The 15,000-nt window shown below is 38.6% G+C and overlaps 2 protein-coding genes across 15 annotated transcripts in view; one reads left to right on the forward strand and one right to left on the reverse strand.

Moving 5' to 3' along the window:
- LOC126577850 (transcription factor Ken 2-like) overlaps positions 1-7,449 on the forward strand; it is a 31,939-nt gene extending 24,490 nt beyond the window's left edge. The window contains exons 4-8 of the mRNA XM_050239827.1: positions 1-4; positions 76-429; positions 619-1,025; positions 1,103-1,364; positions 1,500-7,449. The exon at positions 1-4 is cut by the window's left edge and continues 208 nt beyond it. Coding sequence (XP_050095784.1) covers positions 1-4; positions 76-429; positions 619-1,025; positions 1,103-1,364; positions 1,500-2,254 — 1,782 coding nt within the window. The 3' untranslated portion in view covers positions 2,255-7,449. The remainder of the gene's footprint in view (positions 5-75; positions 430-618; positions 1,026-1,102; positions 1,365-1,499) is intronic.
- A 1,583-nt stretch (positions 7,450-9,032) lies between these two features.
- LOC126577847 (endophilin-A) overlaps positions 9,033-15,000 on the reverse strand; it is a 13,768-nt gene continuing 7,800 nt past the window's right edge. For 8 of the 14 annotated variants that reach the window (XM_050239816.1, XM_050239815.1, XM_050239813.1 and 5 more), the window contains exons 7-11: positions 14,357-14,457; positions 14,152-14,255; positions 13,471-14,060; positions 10,227-10,351; positions 9,033-10,104 (exon numbers count right to left, since the gene is read on the reverse strand). In XM_050239816.1, coding sequence (XP_050095773.1) covers positions 9,979-10,104; positions 10,227-10,351; positions 13,471-14,060; positions 14,152-14,255; positions 14,357-14,457 — 1,046 coding nt within the window. In that variant the 3' untranslated portion in view covers positions 9,033-9,978. Of the gene's footprint in view, positions 10,105-10,226; positions 10,352-11,829; positions 11,923-13,470; positions 14,061-14,151; positions 14,256-14,356; positions 14,458-15,000 lie in introns of all 14 variants that reach the window. The other 6 variants (XM_050239824.1, XM_050239821.1, XM_050239823.1 and 3 more) reach the window with 4 other exon arrangements.

A 15,000-nucleotide genomic window follows, 5' to 3' on the forward strand; every position in this document is an offset into this window, starting at 1 on the left:
CGTGGTAAGTAGATCGCACGATGTACTAGTTGCAAAGTCAAGTGGCTGGAACGTTAGGATGTTTTTCTTTTGCAGGGATGCAGAAATCGGCCCCACTGGTGGACATTAATCGAAATGAAGGCCTAGGTTCGAACGATCGTCGACAGAGGCGAGCGAAGAGCCAAGATTTGTTGGAAACACAGCACGAAGGATATCGTGGCGGTACGTTGCCTCACAACATTAGTGTCAAAAGCGAACGGCATTCGGATGGCAGCTCGGAGGACGGGGCATTGGACGGTGAGGATCCCGACTATATGGATGAGGTGGAGGAGGCCATCACCGAGAGCAACAACAACGTGCAACCCACGGTCAGCACGATCCAGCCACACGGTGATGACTGTGGCGGTGGTGGCGCTAGTGGCGAAGGTACCAGTGGAACCGTAGTATTCGGTGCAGGAGGCGTAGTAGATCGTAAAGAAGAAGGAGAAGTAGAAAACGAACGGGAAGAACGGAGTGATGATGAAGAAGGAGGTGGTGCTGGTGGAGGAGGAGGAGAAGGAGGAGGAGGAGGAGGAGGAGGAGGAGGAGCAGAAGGAGCGAACGATGGCGCCGGAGCAGCAGTGACAGGAGGTGGAGCAGGCGATGAGAGCGGAACTGCAGCAGGAGATGTACAAAGTGAATCGGGTAGCAGTAGTAGGAGTGGAGCCGATGTGATGCATCCGGAGTCGCTCCGCTCGTTGGCCATCGTCCACCAGTCGTCACGGGCTAGGCACACTGCGCCCCGCAGTGGTAGCACCTGCGATGGTCTGGAGGAGGATGAGGATTTCGAACTGGACGTAGAGGATCGGGTGCTGGTGGATAAAGACCAGGTGACGCAGGATAGCAGTGCGGTCAGTGGGACACAGACACGGGCGGTACCGAACCGGAATCGGAGACGCAGCTCATCTGATCCTGTCAACCTGTCGATCGTGAAGCAGCAACAGCAGGATGTCGATTCGGACGATGCCAACATTGACGTGGAGACGATCAGCAATGCACCAACGAAGGTAAGTATCAGCGGCGATGAGACAATTGTTCATCATCATTAGATTATTGTTTTCCTCCGTCCTTCGAACATTCGTAGAACCTATTGCCGCCACGGTATCTGGATCCATTTCGAACCAAGCGGAAAGCGTACTACATTCACTCGGACACCGAGTCACTGAAGCCGCTCGAGCACGAACTACTACACGGATCACCGGATAACTACGTCGTGACACCGCACCGGAAGCGTCGGCCCGGCTTTCACAATTCGCCGGCCCAAAACCCGCCGTTCGTGCCAAGCTACCTGGAGGACCTGCGAACCCGCAAGTGTTTCCTCTCTGCACCGGTATCGTTCATGCCGGGTAAGGCCATTCGCCCCCTTTTTTTTTTTTTTTGTCAATCATCATCTTTCTCCCTGGTTACCTGTCGGTGCCTCCTTCGATCACATTCTGATTCTCTGTTTTTTTTTCTCCATCCGCGCGTGACGCCTCCTCTAGATACCAGGCCCCCATCTCCCGTAACCGCTCGACCTTCTGATCATGGGGGTACTAGCCATTCACCCACCCACAACAATAACAACAACAACAACAACAACACCAACAACAACAACAACCGGCGTCCTCCGAGCGCCGACAACAAGCTGGCGGTGGCTCCGTTCGTGTATCCTTGGCCAACCGCGGCCCTAGCAGCGTTGCCCGGTGGCCCCGCTGATCTGCTGACTGTTCCGTACCTGCACGCGGCCAGCGCCAACACCGACACTAGTCCAGCCGAGTTGATACAGCAGATGAAGAACTTCGAGAACAGCCAGGCGGCAGAAATGCTGAGTGCCCGTTCGGGAGCCAGCGGTGGTGCCAGCGTGGCCGGTAGCGGTGCTGGAAGCGTAGGAGTCAGCAGTCTGTCCGGGTCAGGCTCGGGAGCAACGGTCGGCAGTGGTAACACACCGGTCCGGGAGTATCGCTGCGAATACTGCGGCAAACAGTTCGGCATGTCCTGGAACCTTAAAACGCATTTGCGTGTCCACACGGGAGAAAAACCGTTCGCCTGTCGGCTCTGTGTGGCAATGTTCAAGCAAAAGGCCCATCTGCTGAAGCACTTGTGCTCGGTGCATCGGAATATCATCAACTCTCCTGAGTCAGGTGGCCGCTATACCTGTTGTTTCTGTACGCTCTACTTCGAAACACTGCAGGAACTGGTGCGCCATCTGTCCGGGCACCATAACAACTTGCTTCTGAGCAAAAATTTACATGAATGATATATGGCGCCTCCGGTGGCAGCGACTGCGCCGACGACCGCCGGCAACGCGAGCCCTGGACCGGGGCACCACAATAATCCACGGTCTGTCGATAGTCCACGTCAAGATGCCGCAGAACTAACCTTCCTCCAGCGCTACTACGAACTGCATCCTCTGCATCATCATCGGCTGGAACTGTATGCAACACTTTGATGGATGAAACCGTGGGCTAACTGAAATCAAAACTACTAATCGCAATCAAGTATGGTGTCACATCAAAGCATGGTATTCGTGGAGGTTCGCGATGATCGTTTCAACGTACTGTGCGCGCGTCCTGTGGCCGAGTTTTGCATTGATTTTCCCTAGGAAGATTGAACCGGTCAAAACTCGTGTCTCGCGCTTTCTCCCTCGATACCCGATACGCGTCTTGAGCCCTTGGCACTTACCTCTGGTTACATCCCATCTACTCCGAGCCTTCTTCTTGTGAAGGTTTCTTAGTAATCTATAGTTAGGATTGGGCTGTGTGTGAATGTGTGTTTTTTGTGTGATGTATGCCGTTTGTTGAACACACAAAACACAAACAAAAACACTCAATGCATTCTGGGATACTTGTGTATACGCGCAGCAATTGCAATCTTAATGGCATTCAGATCCGTGATTTGTCAATTGTAATACCCGCACCATCAAAAGAAAGGCCTGATCAGTTTGCACGAGTTTGCAGAGTGATTAAATACTTCGGACTATTACTATTCCAGTTCTTCGCTTCGCCAAATCCCGCCTTGTTTATCGACCAGCCAGATCCACCCTTTATCCGTCCGTTGGACATCGGCGGCAGGCACCACAGTTTTCCCAACGAAGAAATACGTAACTTCCCACATTTGGTTTTTGTAATCCCAATCTCAGCAGTACAAGTCGTCCAACGCCGAATCATCGTCGCAATGGTCTTGTGACCTTGTTCTGAAATATTTAAAGATGATACTACGTAGTGCCAAACGTACGTTTAGAATGCCTAATACATGGATATTCTAAACAAAATCCGGTCCGATCCATCTCATTCGCTCCCATGTTGTTCTCTTTTATAGTTGTATCTTTTATAATTCAACCCATTACATGCTGCTTCCCTTACTCTAACCATCATCAGCCCCTTTGCATTGAACCTCCCTTCCTGCTCATCTTAGTTTACCTGAGACGTCGGCGTGCGGTCAGCGGTATTCCTTCGCAGGAGATACATTGCAATATCATCATCAACACGCTTCTAAAGAGTAGTTGACGTAATTTATTAAGTACTTTCTTGTTTGTAAGTGAACTTAGGCTCCACTGGTCCCGAGCATAATGACAATTCCTTTCCATTTGCTCTTCGTTCTCTTCTAGCATCCTTTTTGGCTCTTCGCCGATCGTCCTTTCTTCCATAATGATGATGCGTTTGGCATAGGATGAAACATCAATTCCCAACATTATTATGGTACTACAATAATAACATATAGAGCTTTTGATAGATACCTCGAACTTATCGTAGCTTATCCGCTAACAATGCTGCTTTGTCCATCATTCGTCGTGTGTTTGTTCTTGTAGGATGGGTCTGTGTGCTGTGTTGTGTGCACGAGATCACGCAACGCCACCGCCTCGAACGCAATACTTACTTACGTAAAACTTATTTTATACCCGGGTGAGTTACTTACAAATACGAACGAATGACCGTGATTCACGGCATGCGTCGCGGATCATTAGAAACAATTAAGGCAGGTGCTGGAAGGATGGTAACCACTTGTGAAGCTATAGATAAGGCGATCGACGCACACCAGCACAAATTGCCCGTTTCAGACCGATCAGAGTAGTCTATAAATCCTTCCATTTCTCATTCCCTCTGTAAATCTTTCCTTTTTCTATGTCACTTTCTTTCCCTGTGTCTGTGATGTTTACAAATTATTATCACATAATCCATATTAATACATCAATGTTCTACACCGGATCATGTGTATTTACCATCAGAAAATACCAAAAATAAAATCCGTTAGAAAGAGGCGCGACCCAGTTACATGCAGTGTACTATGTTTTCTCCTCCTTTGTTTCGTTGCCTTTACACGTAACATTGTTGCAAACAAATCGAGGGTGGGGTTCGACATTGTGGCTAGATCACCGAAATTAGTAAGATGTGTGACAATTATTAATAGATAAGGTTTGTTGGTAAGACTTACTCATAAACGCATCGATCGAGCGGGAAACATAAACCAGGCGGAGAGTCAAATTCAATGAGCACTTCGCGTCGTTTTATGCAAAATCGTCAATAGAGTTGCTTTGTTATATTGTAGTAAACTGATGGTACAAATTATGAGCGTAGTGCAAGTTAGAACAGTTATTAGTCATATCGTGCGGTATATTCAATCGATATTGTGTGTTCTGATAATCTAATTGAAACCAGCGTTAGAGCGTTAGAACTTATGGCAATGGTCAACCCGATAGCAAATCTCACACACTCATCATTCCGTTCGCGTTGTTGACGAATTTACGGGCAACCTGGACACTACATCTGAGGGCATTGCTGTCAGATCCGCTTATCCATGCTTATCGAAACGGTCGGTGGTTCAGCCGTGTCCTACAGCCCATTTTTCCATTTACCTTCTGCTTCGTAGCAACTCCACCTTACGCGAACTAGTACCCATCTAGCAAAACAAAGAGATCAACTAAAGACATTCGATTTTAATAGGAGTTCAACGCTAAAGGCACAACATGTACGGTAATAGATAGATTACTTATTCATAATGAAGTTAATACGTAAGGAAGGGCGACGGTCAAGGCTAGCCCATATGTATCCCCACTCATACCATAGTCAAGATTACGGTAGACTTTTTCCGATACGAAGCTTTCGCCAGCATCTTCACGCAATGATATTCGATGAACTTTATGTGGTGCTGGACGCTGCATGACAAAACAAATATACTAATTTCTTACTTTTATTCGGAATTTACACAAAAACTACACGCCATATGTTTGACGGGAAACATAATAAGCTTACATCGAGCCCAGGCACTCATTATTTGGCGAGCACCACCGTTTAACACTTCGCGATTTAGTGTAGACTTTTCCCTCCAGCTCATGTGCTGTATTCAGCTTGTCCAATCCAAAGTAATGCACAATATTCTGTAATATTCTGTAAGGTTCCGGAAGAAAACTAGGATTCTGAACTTTAATCAAGATGGTTTCCTAAACACAAAAGCGAACCAGAAGGGCAATAGAAACCCCTCAACAACGAACAAAATTCAAAACGGATTACGAAGTAAAAAAAAGCCAATTTAAGACAATTTTTCTGTAAAAAAAAAGACAACATTAGAAGATAAAAGTGAACGTTGTGATGACACAAGTCCTGTAGGAATATGTTTGAGAAAAGAGTTTCCACTCCTATTAAAACGGTTCGTGTTCAGTGTAATTTTAAGGGGCTGGCACTAAATTTAGTAATGAGGAAAAAAATGAACATTGCTAGCATCTATAAGAAATACTATTCATACTTAAGTAAGGCCTGTAGTGTCTAGTAAGATCCTTCTTATCGTGTCTTTCCATTGTCTACATTTTTTGTTTTATAGTATTTCATTCCTTGTGTTTTTCTGCATTCTTAAACATAAGAAATTATATAGTTAAGAGGAAGATGTACATATAGCGAAATAGTAGCAAAAAAGCAGAACCCATCTGATGTGTAGAAATGTATTATTTAATAAATGCTTAATGAATCGAATGAAATTCTTACTAATATTAACTTCCTTCTGGGATTTAAAGCAACTTATTTCCGGTTCTTTTACAATAGTAATATGCCATAACCGAAACGATTTCAGTTTAATGTTCACTGTTTCGATGCAAAAGGAAAAAAATACTTGCAAATTTTAACATTGCGTATGGTAAGTAGTCAATCACCCAGCAAACTGCCCAAGATTCGGATCAATTCATAACAACAGACATGCAAATTTGTCGCACGACATCTTTCCATCCGGAAATTAGCAGTTCAATACGCATAGATCTATGCTGACCATAAATAACATCGTTCATTTTGATTACACTTTATTCAACTTATTGAATTGAGAACCATTTATTAATCATCTTGACTCATCATTTCAATTACTTCCCTAGCCGATGCCTTTTCATTCTTCTGCTAAGCTTTTTTTTAACACGGAGATCATCAGAAGAGATGTAGAACTCGCGTATGTGACATCGGTCGGCATTATCCATTTGACGGAGTACTGTAACTTCGTTTGTTGCTATGTGTATTTAGAAGCATCGTTTGTGCTTGATCCTGTTTATTCTCGCTATTATTTTCTTCTTAGTAAAGGCTATACATAGAGGACAGCTTAAAATTTATTACTCGGTATACTCACACCCCAGATCGCATATACGAACATGCATATTTTAAAGAGTTGGTTCCATTTACATGATACGACAATTATTGCGAAATTATCTCATTAGTGAATGATTCTTGATCTGGTTGAGTAAAATTTTGGTATTCACTTTCAATCGGGGTCATAGGCTATTTTTACCACGTAACATGTTCATTCTTTCTTGTTAATCACTGTTTTGTATTAACAACTATGTATTGTCCTTTAAGATTTTCCAATTTGACTTTAACATTTGTTATTGATAGATTGTTTAATACCAAAGTCTTATTAATACCAAATCTTCAAACTGTTTAACATCGGAATCTTATTTCCGTGAAAATGAATGAGATATAATCTTCAAACAGTAAACACAGCATTAACGTCCAAGAAAAATGCATAACCTAATCTACAACGGCTGATTTAGGCTACCAGTTGGCAAGGGATCGCCGCCAGTGTCCAAATAGATGTAGTACAAGAAACAGGAACAGATATAGTACTAGTAATTTGTTCTTATGGCCTTCTCTATTTTTTCTGTTCATGCCGTCATATTTTTTTTACAACCTTATTTTGCGGAAGGATTGCTCTATTCTCTGTTTGCAGAGTAAACGACTAATATTGATCTTTGAATTTTTGGAATTATTTGCAACAAATGTATACTACTAGTGTACTATTTTACTATTTACTATAATACTATTTTCAATATAGATGTTTAGTCAAGACGGTTTTGATCATATTACCATGGAGCGTTGAAATTTTATTCAGCACCCAGTGCGAGCTGTATGCGTCTCGCGAAAAACAAGCAATGGACCGACAAATTTGTATAAAGAAACATTGCATTCAGTTCAATCGTATTCAAGAGGCAATAAATAAATATATATATATATATATATATATATATATATATATATATATATATATATATATATATATATATATATATATATATATATATATATATATATATATATATATATATATATATATATATATATATATATATATATATATATATATATATATATATATATATATATATATATATATATATATATATATATATATATATATATATATATATATATATATATATATATATATATATATATATATATATATATATATAACTTCAGCTATATATAGCTATATAAAACCTCAGAAACTCCGCTGTTTTAGAATTTTAAATTCTACCTATAATTCGTACCATAGGGCAAGTTAAGTAATTGTATTGTGGTTTTGTTAGTTGCAAGTTTGTGTGGCTTCCTAATCATCTGTGTTTATAACTAGTTCAATTAAGCGACAATAAAACAACTTTTATGATTGATGAACGCAATGAGAATCCTTGAAGAATTATTTGCTTAGCAGAAGAGTCTTGCAAAGTATACTGCAGTTAATAGACTGGTGAAAGAGTAATTTATAAATAACTCTGTTTGTATATACGTTCATGCTTTTCTAATATTTTATGTATAAAGAGATTTGCAAGGCTCAAGATGTTCGGTGTATATATGTAAATGTCTCGTGTGGAATAAGTCTGCTCCTACAGTTCTATTTCACCGAAGCAGACTTGACGCATCATTTTATTCGTCTGAATAAACTGCTAACCATGCCGAAACATAGTTGAATATTTAATTACACATATAACTACTATATAGAACATTTATAAGTAGATTGACATGATACATTAAACCGTTTGTGATTATTTAATGTCGTTCTTGTCTTTTCTTGTAACTGACTTTAAAGGGTATTATACCGTACTGTTAATCATTTCATTCCGAGCTCTGTGATGTTTTATACATGAAATGAAGCTAATGGATACATTTTATGCTGTGCATCTTTCGGTGCGGAGAATTTGAATATCAAATAAGGATAGCTACAGTTAATTTTAATACACAGTATACCTGGGGCGATTTGACGCTGGTTTTTCTTTGCAATATTTATGAAAACAGTTAAATCGGTCGGTAATTCGATTCTAGTTTTTGCCTCGCTTTTGCTGATGGTAGGGCTTAATATTTCTTGCGATAGAAGCACTATCGGATGTTATGATTAAGTACGTAGATGGTATATATCGGACCAACTACGTATATTCTCAAGTATCAATGTTCACAGTGTTAATAAAACCACACTTACAGTAACAAGTAAATAGTTAATGTATCTATAAAAAAAATTGAAATTAATGTCTGGTAAAAACCAGTGTACTTTACCGCGAGTATCTCAACCAAGCTATACACCAATCATAAACCATAACATCCTTTTTATATCTATCTAATTTGAGATGACTAATCTCACATAACGTGTTAAAAGAAAAACGGCTGAATTAAATAAAATCGAGACTCGAACATAAGTTTGTGTGATTAAATTAAAAGCATTCATCATATGCATTAAAAATATGAATTTGATACTATTTAACTAATTTAGAGTAAAAAAAATACTGGAACCAATGCGAGTACCTTCAGTTTTTTCTTTTATTTGTAGGTTTATTTATTTTGAACATCCAAAATATAAACAACATAGAGTTACGTTTTTGCGAATAATTGACTTACTTATTTTTTATTAGAAACGGTACAGGAAGAAATCAGCACGCGGGAACTTGACCCTTTTTTATATAAGGGAGTAATCATATCTTGAGAAACAAATAAAATAAGCAAATGCTACACATTACCCATCTGTCTGTGTGTGAAAGCTTCCTGTGACAAAAATCACTATTTTTCGGTTCCGATCAAAATATGGCAAACGGTTTATTATCCTAGTAAAAAACCAAAATAAACTATCGATCACCTAACAATTCCTATCCTTAATTCTTGTATTCAAAGAGCATCCAATTTACAACTTCGTAACAGCATCCAATTTACCATTTTTATTCAATCATGCCTCAAGATGTTGAACAAAGAATACTGAATTTTTGTTTCTAAATTGCGCTCATTCCTCAACACATTTTTGCTGTATATTTATTGTTAGAAGTAACAAATTACTAAAAAATAACCATAATGTATTGCTATTGCACACGAATGAACTGGCGATTGTGGTTTCCAGACATTGGGTCTGTTTGATGATTTTCCTTACTTGTTTCCATGCTGATGTGAATGTTTGGTTTTATATTGCATATTGTCTTTAAGACCTTTGTTTAGGTTCCGCTGATATAGAGCTCCAACTATTATGCTGGAAAATGTTGCTTTTGTTCTTTTTCTTTTTTTCATTTTTTAGTATTGTTGTTTAAATTTGCATAGGGTTGTCCTGAACTTAATGTTCTATTCTGTGTTCGACTGTCCTTACTGTAACGTCTAAGCGTCAATATTTGTCTTTGCTCTTTAGCAAGCTACTAATATTTTATTAGCAATTGTGTGTGATTTGTTTGTGTCATACGTGCCGCAACTCACATAACTTTTTTTTAGTTTAATTGGTTGGCAATGGTACAGTTACTTGTACATACGACTGAGGAAAATATCCAGTTCTTCCATTCAGACTACCTTCGAACCAGTTTTCGTCGACACGTTGAATCAAAGTAATAAGATCATTTTCCTATAATAAAAATACCGGAAAAACTATAATTGGCGATTGGAATAATTTAAATAAAGTGAGGTTTTTCTACGTCGAAATATATATCAGATCTCTGATCTAAGGAAGATTTTCTCACTACATACCTTGAAACCAAGTTCCCCAGGGTTTTCCGGTTCGAAATCGTACAACGCTGTACAGCATGGTTGTGCCGGTTTGGTTGGCATTGGAGTTCTTGCGGGCGAACGCATTGGCGATGGTAAAGGTGAAGCTACGTCCGAAATGATTTCAATGTTTTGAAAAGTTAGTAAATTGATTTTTAAAAATACATTTCATACCATTGTTTTAACACAAGCGTGTATTTAACTATATGCTTTAAAAATACATTTTCCTCATAAAACAAATAATAATAATAAAACGATATTCCTTCAAAGCTAGTACTTGGTCTTGTCAAACAAAAATGAGTAAAATGCTTGTAGTTAGACTAATTATAAGAGTGTTGATTAACAAAGCATTATTAACCCTCGGATGGGCACCCGGCGTTTACCCCTTCGTTGGGCACCCGGGTACCACACTCATGTGCATTGCATTGTTATGTTATCGTATCATCGTTAGTATCAGCTTATAAAAAAAAAGGTGCTCTAGAACTAATTTAAGAGACTTCGCAACGTATTTTTGTTTTAAAATCACATCAAAATCCAATAAAAACCATTAAAAGAAATGAATAAAACGCATTGAAACCCCTTCGTACGGGCATTCTTTACCGGCTACCTTGTAACGAAAGCTATAAGATCGTAATGTGATCGAATTTTCCAGCAAATTTGTTATTGAAATTAATTATTTTTTCAAACAAATCTGGTTTGAAACGTCATAAGGCACTTTTGAGTCATAAACAATTGATCTAATTGGGCACAATTGAGCTAGGAGATAAGATCAATTGCTATATTTGTCTCTGTGGTCAACGAAAACACCGCCTTAACGCTTTTTGATGAAGATTACTGTATGATTTACTCATATGTTATGAACATTACACTGTACGAAGCATTTTTAATAAGTTTGAGAAATATTACATCATTGAAATTGTACATGAAAGGTTGGAAATTATGTTGCTTATTTTTAGAAGAAAAGCTCAAACGTAATGAAATTTTCAACAAAATGTTGTAGTTTACCTAATTAACAATTCATAAACACGTGTACACTGATAAATGTTCATAAAAAGTGCTGTTTTGTGTTTATATACATAGCCCAAGTGCATAGGCAACGTGTGGGGTACCCGGGTACCCGGGTGCCACTGGGCGGGTGTTAATTTCATTGAGCCATAATTACCTTTGATTAAAAGATATCAAAACGATTTCAACGCCAATTCGGCTTGGAATGAGTTGTACTTTGGGGATCCGGAGTTTAGTAAAAAATTATTGACGGGAAGGCATTCATTATTCCGTCGAAACATGAAATGGGTACCCAGGTACCCGGGTGCCAAACCGAGGGTAAAATAAATATAATGTTGAAAATAAATCGCGCACCACCACCAATCAAACATTTCAAAATAAACAGGAACAGCTCAGCCCACCGACCATATATTACATATATGAGTTGAAGTTAGTGGAAAATAGCACAAGCAACAAAATGAACAATCCCAACATAGACTAAAGATAGATCTACAAATCAAAATTAAGAGTAGACTAGCGTGCATGTCACGGAAATTCATGAAATTTATTGCAACAAAGGATGAGTATGACCATTTTTTACCATTGGTAGAACGCGCCTGCGTTTGACCGTTACCCAAAAGTTCCAGATGTGTCGGTTTATTGACCGGAGAACTGAGATGCGATGACGAACCTCCTAGCAATAGGTAAGTGATACAAATAACAAAACACATTTACATAAAAACGCCATTTGATTCATGTTTGATCAAAACAAATTTGAGAAAGAGAGGGAGAGAGAGAAATAAAATAAAGAAAAAAAGAAAAAAATAACAATGATTAAGGAAAAAAAGGAGAAATATTAGGATATATAAAAGAGCCGAGATGAATAAAGCAGATATATTCTGTCAATTATCTAAAACCAAATCAAATATTGGCTTTAATATTGAACGTCAATTCAGTCCGACGATCAGAAAAAACAAACAATTGAATTAACATTTAAATGACTGTAAGGTGTATGCGATGCGAGACAACAGTGCACAAAACACCAAAGACATCTGAACCCTGGGTATGAAATAGTTGAGATGGAGCTAACAGAGAAGAGCTTAAAATTGATGTAACTCTCTATAGCCATATAGAAAGATCGAAGTAAAAATAAATTACACTGCACTACTTATACATCAACAATGAGGGGTAGGCAGAGGAGATATATTAAGGATAAACATTGATAAGTTGATCAAGCAATTTTAAAACTCAATATAATTAATCCCGAGCTCAACAAATATTTGATCGAACACAGATACAGCTCAGATCAACGCTTAGCTACAAAAAAAATGTAAATATTCGAATATTTTATCACAAGCTAGATTTACAATAGGTATCAACTAAACCTTTTATATTCTATGATTCAACTCATTGCTATATAGATTTTCGAAATCGAGATATTCCTTTAAAAGATTCTTAAACAAAACAAAAAAACCAATAAGGGATAGAATAGAGACCAGTTTTGGGATTAATAGATCGTGGATGTGATGAATGATTGCTACATGTTTTGTGTCCGCTATTATGTTGTGAATTCCCATCACCAAATACTTGCACACTTTTATATCAGCACACAGTCATCCACAAACGATGAACAGCAACATGGAACAACAATAAAGCGATTGAAGGATTAAAATCCACCCATGTAAAAACTGCCACACTTCAGTTACCAATTAAAATTCTACAGTAACATTCTGTTGCGTATAGTGCCATTTTTTGGGACTATTGTAAAGGCTCGAATAATAGATGAAGAAATACATAAACAAGAAGTTAACAAATGGTCACTAGACAAGCAAACCTAATGCATTGACAAAAAGGATTTTTCTTATTGTCTCCTATTGAAATTAAAGTAGCCTACCGACCAACCAACCGAACCTTAACTCCCGGAAGCGACAGTAAAAAGAAGCTCTTGTATTGCATAATCAATGCGGTTCGATTGATGAACCTTGGATGATCAGTAAATAAAATTGCCCATTGTTCCTGTTGAACAGCCATTGAAAAGTGGATTTTGGGATGCTACATAAAATAGGATTAATATTGAATAGGGTCCTAAAAACTAAACCCATACGGACACGTTAACATGTTCCCTTCACCATTGAAACTTAGAGGATATAATGCAATCAAGTAAAATTTACTCGGCTCTCGAAAGCCGAATGCCTATAATCGAAAAATGTAACAAATAAATGCATCAAAACAAAAAAATCACCTGACCAAGGATCACTGTAGTTGTTGTTACTAACAATCTTTGCGGTGCTATTGGATGTCATACTGTACATCGTACTATTACTGCTTTTGTAATTGAATCGGTTATTGTTGAGCACAGTGGTCCTGGTGCCAGCGTTAGGTACCCTAAAACCATCACCATCGCCATCGTCGAAGCTGTTCGGTTGCTCCCAGGCGTTTAACCATGTGTCCACCGACGAATCGTTGGACAGAGGAACAATATCAGTCTCATTGGTAACACGATTACTACCGGTACCACCTTCACCGCTCCTGCTGCTACCGATTTTCCCATTTTCAAAGCCACTGCCGCCGCTGCAAATTGACGCCAGACTGCGCTGTGAGCCGTACAGGCGATTGCTGTTTAATTGACTATTGCTGTTCTTGTGGTTTTTGATATTGGATAGATTTTGATGTGAGCTGTACATTTGATGATGGGAATTTCTCAACCTATTGGAATTAAGGATATGTGGCCCACCATTCATTCCTTCCTGCGAACCCAGCATTTCGATGTTAATATCAGCGAGCGTCTTTGGTACAAACTCTGATTTTGGTCTAGCAGCAGCCTCTTCACGTCTGTTGGTTTTCGTAAAAAAGAGGGACAAACGGACATTTTTACTCAAATTTGAAACCCAAAATTATTTTTATTCACCCAGTGTGTACTTACTTTTCATTTAATGTCTCTACCAACACTTTCAAAATATCAGAACATTGCGAATGGTAATCCAGCATACCCTCAGCGAATGTTACCAATTGCGATACTTGTTCCACCTTATCGTTAATAATAATTGTGAAAAGAGAGCAAATCAGCAAATCAATTTTCATTCGCTTGAAAAACGGAAATTCTTCAAACAGTGTACAATTATACTTACATCGTTTTCCAATAGATTGTACATTCCAACCTGTGCCAGCTGAAGCGATTCGGCAAACTTTTCTTCGGCACTCCTAATTTCATCATCTGTAATTTGAGATCCTATACATTAGCAAAATGGTTCATGTTGGGATATGCGTATTTGCCGTTGAGATTAGTTTTAAATCATGTTAAGTATCCAACAAGAAAAAATATTGCATCCATAGTATGGAGGCCCACGGAACCCCGGGCATAAACACATGGATGTTACATTTGCAACAACATAATCAGCAGGGGTCGATGATATTGTTTCATGTGCATACACCCGACGTGCAACGAAATCATGAAAATAAACAAAATAACAAAAAATAATTAACAGAAACATAACATTTTCCAATAGCTAAAGTGTTTTTTTTTACTTTTGATCTCTTATATTATATTATATTTTAAATAGAATAGCACTTTCTTGGTTGTAACATATACAGTATTGGTCGATAAAATAGCAGCGCTAATAAACGAATTTGTTTTTAAAATAATATGAGCTTTTAAATAAACCAGCGTAATAATGGTGTAATATGCAAAATATTTTTGTTTTTATAATAGTTTGGAGGAGCGGACACACGTTTAATTTTCAATGAGTTGGGTATTGTTTGAAGTATTGTTGGT

This window comes from Anopheles aquasalis, chromosome 3 (assembly GCF_943734665.1).
Source record: "Anopheles aquasalis chromosome 3, idAnoAquaMG_Q_19, whole genome shotgun sequence".
NCBI classification, from domain to species: domain Eukaryota; kingdom Metazoa; phylum Arthropoda; class Insecta; order Diptera; family Culicidae; genus Anopheles; species Anopheles aquasalis.